General features: G+C 35.3%; 1 protein-coding gene across 7 annotated transcripts in view; it reads right to left on the reverse strand.

Moving 5' to 3' along the window:
- PPFIA2 (PTPRF interacting protein alpha 2) overlaps positions 1-12862 on the reverse strand; it is a 460535-nt gene that overhangs the window by 160508 nt on the left and 287165 nt on the right. For all 7 annotated transcript variants that reach the window (XM_006083971.3, XM_014451455.2, XM_006083973.3 and 4 more), the window contains one exon: positions 4174-4338. In XM_006083971.3, the coding sequence (XP_006084033.1) occupies positions 4174-4338 (165 nt within the window). The remainder of the gene's footprint in view (positions 1-4173; positions 4339-12862) is intronic.

The following is a 12862-nucleotide window of genomic DNA, read 5'->3' on the forward strand; positions in this document are numbered from 1 at the left end:
TTGCCTTGAGTGGAGGCCACAGCTGGCCAGGGCAGGCGGGAAGCTTGGCTTCTTCCTCCATCGCTGGGGCAACCAAGCCTCCTGCTTGCTCCAGCTCCATGGCTGCCGGCCGCCATCTTGGTTGGGTTAATTTGCGTATAGTCACTCTGATTGGCTGGTGGGCTGGCTTGGGACATAGTGGAGGTGCGGTCAATTTGCATGTTTCTCTTTTATTAGATTAGATGATTTCACTATATGTAACATTGATTGGATCTCATTTAGACTGCTGTGAAGAGGTTAAGGTACCATATTTTAAAAGATATATTAATACATTGGAATGATTCTAATAGTTATCCAAGTCATATAAGAGTGGCTGAAACCAGGCTATCTTGTAGGTTAAACATTTATATTCCCATTATACTGAGCCTTCAAGGAAACAGCATCACCCCTCAATAAATTTAGAACAGCATTAAAAACTTGATATTATATTATCCACAAAGTAATGAATGTGAAGCTGTCTTTACAAGAAAATAAAAATAATTTCTGAATATATTTTGAATTAATGTTCTAAATGTAAACACTGCTGATATAAATATCAATACATTAGGTTAATTTTTATTCACATTTATATTAACCCTTTGCGGTCCAATTTTATTTTTGGAATTCAAACAGTCTAGTCCAAATTTATTGACGGGATTGAATGTTGAACCAGTTTGCAGTGTTGACCTCAGCCTCGATGTTGGACCTGCTCCTAGCACCTGGTCTGTCAACTGAAAAAGGGTTAAGATGAAATTGTTCTCTCTATATAATTCACCATGTTAAAGTTAGTAAAGAAACAATAGGTGGGACAAAAGGGTAACTTTTCCAGGGTGTACTAGTAAAGAACACTAACATTTTACCTTGTGCACATAGGTGGAACTCCATTGATAGGAAAAAAAATAGTACATCTGACAAGCCTTTCACCTTTTTTGCTCTGCTCTGAGCATAGCATCAGCAGGATGCCATAATTACCTCAATTCTTCTTGTAGGATTTGGTGTTCTTTTTTCCCCTAAATATAAGTACACAATTTATAGCCTTGGCTCTAAGCTTAACTTTATTAATTTTTTTTATTTGACTATGTTCAATTCATCAATTCCTGCATAGTCTTTACGTTAAGATATATTGCTTGCTTGTTTAGAGAGCTATAGTATAACCCCCAAAATATATATTTTATGTATGTATAGCATATTTGATATATAATTTCATTTGTGACATCTATATTCCTCAAAATGCTATAAAATAATTATGTGGGTTTTTTCTTCCCAAAGGATGTTTCAAAGCCACAGAAATTGTATCCCTAGGAATTAAAATAAAATAAATCCCTAAATACAACAAATGTGTTTCAGAATGAAAAGAAATTTTGGTGGAATAAGCATACATTTTAAATAAGTATTAAGTCATGGCAGGATTTCATTTTGGAATTATCTATCTTGTAACAACACCATTGCGAGGAAATCTTCAAATAGCAAAAGTTCAAATCCAGTTTTGGTACTGTTATATTAGATCACAGGAATTAATGGGGAGTGCATAAATATCTGATATTTTTGCTATAGTTGCCATATATCTCCTATATGTTTTTTTAAAAATAGTCAATACAAAACACACATATAATTTTATTTCCTCCAGCCTATAGAATTAATGAATATATTAGAGAGGGATGTCAAAATTACTGTTGGTCTTAGCTAATTGCAAAAATCCTACCTTACAACTTAGTGGATATATGAATAAGGGCATCAGTAATGAAGACTGCCAGTCATTGTAATTGTCCATAGCATGCTCAAGCTTTTATGCTGCATTTAGCTCTTCAGGAGTTCTATGATAAAGTTGGTAGTTTCTTGCTCTCAAGATATAGTTAATTGCATATTCATTTGATCTTCTATCTATATTTTAATATAATGTCCATAAATTAAATTAGAATATTTTAATTACTTGTTTTATGTCTGTTTCCTCACACATTCCTATCATCATGAGCTGTGAGCTATTCTTAGTTAGATAAATTGTCTAAGAAGGTCCTTAGGCACATATTAATTCCTCGATAAATAAATGAAATATTTATTTATTTTTTAAAATATATTTTACTGATTTTAGAGAAAGGAAGGGAGAGGGATAGAGAGATAGAAGCATCAATGAGAGAGAAACATCAGCCAGCTTCCTGCACGCCCCCTATTGGGGATCTAGCCTGCAACCAAGGTACATGCCCTTGACCAGAATCAAACCCATGACCCTTCAGTCCATGGACCAGCACTCTATCCACTGAGCCAAACCGGTTAGGGCTGAAATACTATTTAAAACAAGCATGAAGGTCAACAGTGATAATATCTTTACATAGTTCTAAAGTTTTGTCATATGCTGAAACTTGGTACTCATGTTAATAGTAATATTCATTTAATATTCACTGAGCATTTGACACATGCTGAGCATGAGCTAAGAGCTTTGCTTGTCTTAAATGCTGTTTATTGCTTTCTATTCATTCCTGCATGAAAGTATTCCTCACTTAAATGATGTGGGGTGCTTCCAGGGAGCATCCCAAACCACACATTCTCAAGTTCCTTCATTCAAGTTATGTTAAATTTTCTCTGAACAGGCCATGTTCTTCATATACCTCTGGGTTATATTATATATTGGCTGCAGTGTTTAAAGTATCTTTATTTCTCCGCTTAAAAAACCCTGATACATTTTTAATACCCAGGTCAAATCACCCCCTCTATGAATACATTCATGACTTCCTTGTCACTTTCTCAAGCAGAATAAGTCACAATTCTTTCTGTGACTCCATATCACATTATACATGTCTTCTTAGTAGTGCCTGTTATTGACATGTGAATCTGCAGTTGTAAGAAGAATATATTATTTATCTTATTGTGCCAAATATCTGCCAAGGAGTCTGACACATAATAGATATTCTATAAAGTCTTGCAGAGTCTTAACAATATACTTTTGTAATAAGAAAGGGGATATAATACGAAACAACATTAAATATATTAAATGATGATTTGATAAGCAATATTTGTTGATATTATGTTTATCAGGAATCATTATATAATTTTCATTTTGTTTTATTCAATATTCATAAATAAGTCACCTCACAGAGCTAAAATAAAAAATAAAATAATTTATTCCTAATCATCTGGAAAACAGAACTATAGTTATCATTATGTATATATTCCACATAATCCCCAGCTCAAAGAACATCTGAAAGACCAATGATAAAAATACATATGTATATAAATATTAAATAGAGCAAGAGTGCCTGCATGTCAAAACCTAGATATAACTGGGTAAGAATCCCTAGTTTGGATTTTAATGCTCAGAACTTTTCTGATAGTTTACAATGAAGTGACCCAATTTCCACTTTACAAAATCCTAAAACTTTATTCATTTTTAAATGTTCATTCTTTAAAACTTACAAAATGGAAATTATGTCATAAACCTTACTAACCTGCAAAGAATATTATCATCATATTGGCTTATGTCAGTAGAATCCATCTGAGGACCAGCTGAAAGAAATTTATGGCTACTTTAAAAAAGACCTAAAGTATGTTTTTCTACTAATACCTTATGCTATTATCTTCAGAGGCTTAAAAATGTATATTCAAAACTATGATATTAGAGACCTATAAATACTGTATGGTTATAATATATACCTCAAGATATGCTTACTTGCCAATTAGTTGTCTCTAATGTTGGCATCTACATACATGCATTTCAAAGAGAGGTGGGGCAAGAGAAAATGAAAGAGAGAGAGAGAGAAAAGCTGAATGATAATATTAAATTTCAACTGGCAATAGGGAGTTGGACCATAATGTACCATAACAGAAGTCTCACTTGAGAAGCCATTTATCCAGTGGCATTAAAAACATTCACATAGTGATGAATATTACCAATATACACACAGTAATCCTGTTGCATTTATTAAAAATAATTTTCTTATAACTCAAAGGTGTTCCTCTGAACTGAGTGTTCAGGAGTCAGGAGTCTCATGGATGAAGACAAGGAGCACAGTTGCTGCAATCCTCAGCAAAAGCACAGTGAGGCTGAAATCTTTTGCCATTACTATAGTTTTTATTTTTAGTAAAGTTTTTTTTTTTAAATATAGCTTTTTTGAAGTAAAGTTGACATGTAAGATTGTAAGCATCCCTTTAACAATACTGTACCTTTTCATCCAAGGCCTTGTGGTGCTCAAACAAAGATTTCAGTGCCTTGAGAACCTCAACTTCACTGGAAACTCCCGAGGGGGACTGGGCTTGCCGTTTTACCACCGTCATTCTCAGTGACCTTTCGTGTCGTGACACAAGGCACTCCAAATGCTCCAGTAACAGCTGTTGAGTTTAACAGAAAATAGAATTATCTTATAGATTTGAATCATTAATTCTTAAAAATGGCTTCCTTAAAATATTGTAGGTTTACATAATATCTAATGATAACCTCAGATTATAATACAGGTAAGTGGCAAAAAGTGCAAACCTGTGTCCAAACCAGGCTTCATAAAATACATTAAAACTAAATAGCATTGCAAGAGGGCATAGAGGGGATAAAGGTGATGGGGGAAATCAACTAAATTACAGGTCATCGACGACGAGGGCAACATCCTGCCGCCCAACACTGAGGGCAACCTTGGCATCAGTATCAAGCCCACCAAGCCCATCGGCCTGTTCATGTTGTATGAGAATGACCCAGTGAAGACAGCCAAAGTGGAGTGTGGGGACTTTTACAACACTGGGGACAAAGCAACTATTGACGAAGAGGGCTACATCTGGTTCCTGGGGAGGGACGATGACATCATCAACTCCTTGGGGTACCGCATTGGGCCGGCAGAGGTGGAGAGCGCCCTGGCCAAGCATCCGGCGGTGGCTGAGTCAGCTGTGGTGAGCAGCCCAGACCCGATGCGAGGGCAGGTGGTGAAGGCCTTCATTGTCCTGACCCCACAGTTTCTGTCCCATGACCCGGACCAGCTCACCAAAGAGCTGCAGAAGCACGTGAAGGCAGTGACAGCCCCGTACAAGTCCCCGAGGAAGGTGGAGTTTGTCCCTGGCAAGATCAAAAGGAGTGAACTTCGGGAAAAGGAGTTTGGTCAGATGGAACGGCACTAAATTCAGCATCCCTTCTGGGTGTGACCTTGGGCAGACCCCTGGCTGTCTTGGTGCCCCCACATGGCGGGCCGAGGGGGGATGTTGAGGGCTGATGGGAAGGGCCCAGGGCGGCCCAGCATTCCCGCATTTCTGTTCTTTTAAGTGAACATCAGTCACTACCCTGCCTCCAAGGCTCTTGTTCCTTTGGATGCCCAGGCGGGCGCTCAGATCGGGGCTGAAGATAATAAAGTGCTGACATCGAAAAAAAAAATAATAATAAATTGCAGGTCTATTATATGAAAAATTACTGAATTTAAAAATATAATGTAAATTGTATACATTCTTTTGGAAAATTTAACCATTTGAGTATGGATTCAGTAGAACACAACGTAATATGTGTGACCCAATATGAAAATTATTAAAGAACATTGCACAATGCATGATGGTTTTGTTAATAATGTTTAAAGTCAAAATTAATTCCATTTATATTTGGTTATTTAAATTTTTTTATTTGAAGGAAATGTACATAATAATCACATGGCTTTAAATGTGATTGTAATGATAATCACATGTTGTATAGTGATTACAGTAATAATCACAATTACCAGTTGCTATAGTAATTATTAGTGATAATCGCTAATAATTTTATGTACAATTAATTCTTAAATTATATCATAAAAATGTATGCAGTCAAATGGAATAGAGTAACTGAAATTAGCAATAGTCATTTTGGAAAAAAAGGTTAAAGGACGTAATTTTATTTTAAATCATTTTTTATTTTTTAATTACAATTGACATGTTATATATATATTAATTTCAGGTATAAATACTTTTTAAACTGAGTAGTCTAGAACCTTCATTTACCCAGAGTGGCCACTGGAGCCATGATAGAAGCCCAGGATAGATAGAAGTCCAGTGGTTTCAGTATGTTACAGACTCTATGCTTTGACTTTTTCCAGACAAAGTTTGTTTTTAAATGTTTCGTGACTTAGAATATCACCTTTATTTTATTTTATGAGGGAGTTCTGCCACTAAAAGCAAAGATACATGAGAAGAAAAATTAAAAAAAAACTACTGGGTTATCAGTTATTAAAATGTTGCTATTGAAGAATAACACATGACCAGTTGGTTTTGTAGGAGAGCTTTTCAGGAGGATGGTGGAAGCGTAGGCTAACAAATGGTGTCTGTACAAAATAAAGCAGAAGTTACTCAAACAAGAGAAAAAACCAAATAGAAGATACTGGGGTGGAAATAAAAAAAACACAATTTAGTTTTTTCCCCAAGATTTTTTCCTAAAGCTTACACAGTAATGAAAATTTTTGATTTTCATAATGTCATTGCTAGATTCAATGTCACATATTAGTATCATATTTCTTAATGTTTATTAAGTTAATGAGTTCTCTACACTTACTGTTTCTAATTATGGGTCAGTGTCAGAAAACTTTTCCATGCCACTGGCATAAAGAAACCTGAGATTCTAAACATATACAAATCAGTAGGTAGAGGTCATGTTTAAGGGTCAAAATAATTGTAATAGAAATTCTGTATGAAGATGACATAAATATTGATATTTTAAGGAGTTTTCCTTTTATTTATCAACTTCTGATTATATTCATGATATTCTACTCCTGAATTCTATAGATACATGCCAGAATTCATTAAATCTAATCAGTTTCAGGTAGGCTATATAGCATTTTATGCACTTAACCCTGCCTATTTCTCCAACATCACCTGGTGTTAGTCTTTCCCTGGCAAAGCATGCTCTAACCACATATGCCTACTTTTGGACCCTCAATATGCTGAGCCTTTGCATATGTTGAAATTTCTGACTGGAATACTCTTCCTTTGGCTCTTCATGTGACCAGCTCTTTCTCGTTCTTTAGTCTTAGTTTAAACATCGCCCTCTCAAAGAAACACTTGCTTGATACTCTATATAAGGTAGGTCTCTCCTCTTCCCAGCCTCCATAATCCTCTACTTGAATCTCTTGCTTATTTTCTTCACAACATATCATGCTGTGTTATTTCTCATGAACAGTTTCACTAAATTTTATTCTGTTTCCTCATTAAAATATAGACTCCACAAGGGTAGGTACTATGTTTATCTTGATTTAAATGATTTGGGTATTTGAATATTGGCTTAGTTCCTGACATCTATAGATACACAATAAGTATTTGTTGAGTGGATACATGTCGGTAATACTGTTGTTTAGAATTTTAATATGGAAAAGGAGCTGATAAAAGTGAGATTGTACTGTAGACTTGACAGTCGTGGTTGCCCCAAATCTTATGAAAAAAACCTCCATATTTAATAGTTCCCCACATTCCGAATGCTATTGTCTCAGTAACATAGGATCCAAGAAACATTTCTCAGTCATGGCTACCACTAGGTGGCAGATATGTGACTTTAGAGTCAGCTCATCAGAGCCACATGCACAGGACAGATTCTGAGGGGTGAGATGAGGAAACGTGATGGGCAGGGCATCTGTTTTGCTGGCACAGGTAGCAGCAGAGGGTGCATGTTACTGGGACGGGGGGGTGTGAGAAAAATTTACAAGACTAAGAAATGTGGTCCTAGAAATTGTGCCTGGAAGCTCAGTTTAGAGATTTTTATATACCTTAATTAATGTTTTCTTGATTAAAACAGCTAAGCTGTACTCTTATGTGCAACTAGGAACTCTCATCTATATAATAATAAAACCAAATGTATTTTTATTAATATAAAACAGACTCCTTAAGAGCTTAAATTAACTTATCTGAATACTCTTCAATACCTAGGAAAATATTCTACATAACATATGCTTAGTACTTGACGATTTAAATTAATGATAAATATAAATTATCTAGCCTGGATAATGTGCCTACAGATATTCTAATGTAGGGTGTATCTATGGCTTTTAAGCTTACAAATTAAAATAAATTAAAAATAAAAAGAACTAATATAAGATAACACTAAATATCTGCTAATTGTACCTTTTCTGGAAGCCACACTTTAGTATAATATTTAATAAAGCTTGCAGAGGTATACTAAAAAAAAATTCAGGGACTATATGAATGGCCATTAATCCTATGTTGGAATTCACTTTAAATGACCACAGCATATATAGATATACAAAGAAACATGTCATATATGCATGCACACATATGGCACCATTGGATATTTTTTAACTAAATTTCTAAAACTATACATCTTTATATTAGCATCTGAATTTGACATAACACTGTGCACAATTATTTACAATCACAAGTGGCATTGAAATAGAAAGCACCCATATATGCATACACATGTATCTTCACCTGCTTTTCACTGCTCGGGTCTTCTTTTTCCTCAATTGGATTGTATTTTATAATCATTGAGGAAATGTCTTTGGAGGAAGTTTATTAATTTGTGTAGAAAGGTTTGTCAGGAATGGGAAGCTTTTCTTTGGTAGTGGCAAGTTTCTGTATTTGAACATTTATATAATTCCTTTAGATAAAAATAAGAGGGCATAGTAAGAATTGATTTAAATTAGGTCTTTAATTTGAATCAAGGACAATTAGGTCTTAGTTTTAGTTTATGACCCATGCTATGAGATTTCAGCTTTGTTATTTCTGACTTTTGAAATCAAAGCTTTCTTTTCAAAGTTATGCAATCGTTACAACCATCCTTTGAGATCGTCAGCCACAAAAACAGTTGAAACAATTCCAAAACAACAACAAAAATTATGTACTCTGAGTCCAGCTGGCATGGCTCAGTGGTTGAGCGTCGACCTATGAACCAGGAGATCAAGGTTCGATTCTCAATTAGGGCACATGCCCAGGCTGCAGGCTGGATCCCCAGTGTGGGGTGTGCAGGAGGCAGCCGATCAATGATTCTCTCTCTTCATTGATGTTTCTATATCTCTCTCTCCCTCTCCCTTCCTCTCTGAAATCAATAAAAACATATTAAAAAATTCTCCACTCTGATATTAAGAGATAGTAACTATATCAACATTTTTGGTTTTCCTTTATCTCTTCATTAATTCAGAGAATTCTGAAGAAAAAGCCATGTAAATTTTAGCAATCAAATTGAATAAGTTGAAATAACATCAGGAATAAGTTATTTTCTCTAAGTATAACTTTGTCTAAGTGTGATCAGAGTTTTAAGAATGACAAGTTTTGTTTAATCACCTTTTTCTATATTTTATTAGTGTGGAAATATTAAACAATAAGGCTTGTTTAATAGTTTCTGTAAATACTTGCTATAATATTTGTACAATCAAGTATAACATTAGAATGCTTTTATTTGGATGTCCTCAATTTAATTACTTGAGGCAGTTAGATTTTCATTCACTCATATTTCGGGGCAGGGGACCAATTGTTTCTGTAGTGACAACGTGATACATAGCCACAACTTTCAGCTTGGACATCACAATAAATACCTAGTACATTATTTTCCACACAATTGAGGCAAAAATAAATTATTGAACAGATTAGAAATGAATTACAAAAAAAAAGAGAGCTCTGCTCTTCCTTAAACACAATTTTGTCATAGCAGATGTGATTTGTGAATTACATAGGAATATGATTTCTTAGATACATCACCTGTGGTTAAGCTGAGCAATGGGTTCCCTGGGTGTGTCACTTACCAGTCATGTGACCTGATGCAAGTTACTTATTATGTTAGTTTTCCCATCAGTCAAGTGGGGAAAGTGGGAGTGCCACAAGGATAAAGTGGGTTAAACTTGTGAAACCCTTAGAAAAACATTTTGTACTTAATTAATTTAGCTATTATATTATTTTTATTACTTGATATATTAAATAAACTTTATTCATTCAACTCCATTGAAAACTTCCATTTTCTATTTCAAAGAAGGTATAATTCATCCAAATATCAAACAGGAGGGCCCTTCTGATCTATTTTTTATGATACTCAAAATTAACACAAATACCTCTATCCATTTATGAGTTCTCTTTGTGATTGTCTTTTTTTGTGTTATTTCAACCCATATGTTAACTACTCAAGATAAAAGGACAAGTTTATGAGAACCGTGAAAATTAAAACATGCAATTCTACTTTAAACTTTCTCACAATCTAATACCAATAAAAAATTTTTGCAGGTGTGAGAAGAAAATACTAGCTTGTTACTTTCTCTAAATGGCCAATAAGTAGGTGTTTATAGCAAGGGGAAAACACAATATGTAGAAGAAAAATGACTATATAAAATCTATGAAACTGTTAAATTTAGCAACATTTAATAGGGCATTATGGAGGAAGAGACAGGTATGGCTAGTTTTCAGCCCTTTATATTTTTTGTGTGGTGGAGAAGGTCAGAGGTGATTATGTAACTTAGGTAGTTGTCATATAGTCAATACTTTGCACAAGGAAGACTTCATAAATTCATTTTCCTTTGACATAATCAACAAAAAAATCCTCCATATAACTGATTTTAAGGAAAGTAGAGAAATGTTTTCTAGGTGGAGGACAGGTGGAAAAAGTAAAGGGGATTAAGAAGTACAAATCACCAATTATAAAAATAGTCACAGGGCTGTAGGGAATCTATACTAATAAAAGAGCAATATGCTAATTAGACCGGACAGCCATATGATCTTCTGGATGTCCTTCTGGACAAAGCCGAGGTGGCAGAGGCCAAGGCAGAGGTGGTTAGGGGTGATGAGGCAGGCAGTGGAGCAGTTAGGGGCGATCATGCCAGTAGGGGAGCAGTTAGGGAGCGATCAGGCTGGCAGGGGAGCAGTTAGGGAGCAATCAGGCCGGCAGGGGAACAGTTAGGGGCATCAGATAGGTAGGCAGAAGTGATTAGGGTTGATCAGGCAGGCAGGCAGAGAGGTTAGAGGTGATCAGGCAGGAAGGCAGGCGAGCAGTTAGGAGCCAGCGGTTCCAGATTGCGAGAGGGATGTCCGACTGTCTAAACTGGCAGTCGGACATCCCTGAGGGGTCCTGGATTGGAGAGAGTGCAGGCCAGGCTGAGGGACCTCCCCCTCTCCCGTGCACGAATTTCATGCACCAGGCTTCTAGTATAGTCAATAATACTGTAATAACTATGAATGGTGGCAGATGAGTACTAGACAGATTTCGGTGATGACTTCATAAGGTACATATATGTCTAATCACCAATTTGTACACCTGAAAGTAATATAGTATTGTATGTCAAAAATAATTTTAAATGAATTTTAAAAGAAAGGAAAGAAAAACATTCTCCAGGTTTATCCATGTTTTCAAAGTAACTATTATTCATGTTTAAAATCAATGGCTTCAATTTCTACTGTCCTAATGAAACTTAATACTTGTATTTTGCTCACATTGACTCCTGAATAGGTATTGCAAATATAGCTTGCCTTTGTTCTTTTATTACCCAAGATCCTTTGCAGGTACAATAGTCAAAGGTACTTTGGACCTCTTGTGGTATAATATGGTGAAAACCGTGTGGATGATGTCCCCCAATCTCCCTGTTCTCTGAAATTAGTCACAATTAAGGAGAACGGACATACTCTATATGGTAGCTATTAATTCTTAGGCAATGTCTCATATAAGCTGTAGTAAATCTAGGCGTTTTTTCATGGATTTAAATTGAATAATTGTGCTGAAGGCCTTATGGCTAAGGGTACAGGCTCTGGAGTTATTCTGCCTTAGTTTTTAAATCCCTTATGTGCTATTTATCACTGCATGACTTCTGGCAAGTTATCTGCCCTTTTCTGAGCTCAGCTGACTCATCTGCAAAATGGAGATAATTATAACATCTCCCACATAGGGCTGTGGAAAGGGGTAACAGGGATGTGGAAAGAAAGGCTACATAAAGCAGAAATAGATACACAACCAATAAGAGAGTTTCTGTGCATTTTAAATATGAGAAATAGTCGAAAGCTACCTGGCGGTTTGCATCTCCCTCCATTTTCAGCTTCTGGCTCCTACTTTTACATTTGGCATATTGTGCTACATCAGGAAATGTAGCCAAAAGTGTTAAAATAGAGAGCAGTGAAACTGGGCAGAATAAGGCTCATGGCAGAAATAAACTTTAAATTTGGGTGGGAAAAAATACAGTGCAACTCAAAAGTCAAGGGTGGGCCAATATATAGAGGGAGAAAAAAAATTAACCTGACCCCTAAATAACAGGATCTAAACTTCTCATTTTGTCCTATTTGTAGCACCATGAGACTGGCTCATCAAAGTCACAATAAAAACCAGTTCCTGTGTGCACACGCATAAAACAAGCCCCTGATGAATAAGGAGATAAACTGAATCAGATGATATAACCATTGTTCATATAGCGGTATCTCTCATTAGCGCACTAGCTCAGTGTTTATGAAGGTATAATTTTTATATTACTCTCTAAGACCAAGCATAAAATGAACAAGTACATTAACTATAACTTGTTTTCTCAGCATTAATCTGTTAGAACTCTAACATTTAAAATATTTTTCACCTACTTTATATAAAGTTGAACTACACACAAAAGTATTTTTTCTCTACGTTCATTAGTAGAATAGCTGCTCTCATTTCTGGGCATTATGGTAATTTATATATTTTATTAAATTTAGTGACTTCATAGCTAGAAAAGATGGCATCTTCAATCACATTTTGAACTTGAATGTTAAATGTCATGAGATTGAAACAATACATGGGCTTCCAAGAGGAGAATATAGTATATTCCATCAGTTTCCTAAACTCAGAAATCAGAAATGAAAGTCTCCATGACAATCTTCTAAAACAGAAAAAGTAGGTCTCTTTTAACTTGGAAATTTCTGTTCTAGTGGTTTTGCATTTTAAAACTTTTAAAATTTTTTATAAATAAATATTTTG

The sequence above is a fragment of the Myotis lucifugus genome, unplaced genomic scaffold (assembly GCF_000147115.1).
Source record: "Myotis lucifugus unplaced genomic scaffold, Myoluc2.0 scaffold_9, whole genome shotgun sequence".
Classification (NCBI taxonomy): Eukaryota; Metazoa; Chordata; class Mammalia; order Chiroptera; family Vespertilionidae; genus Myotis; species Myotis lucifugus.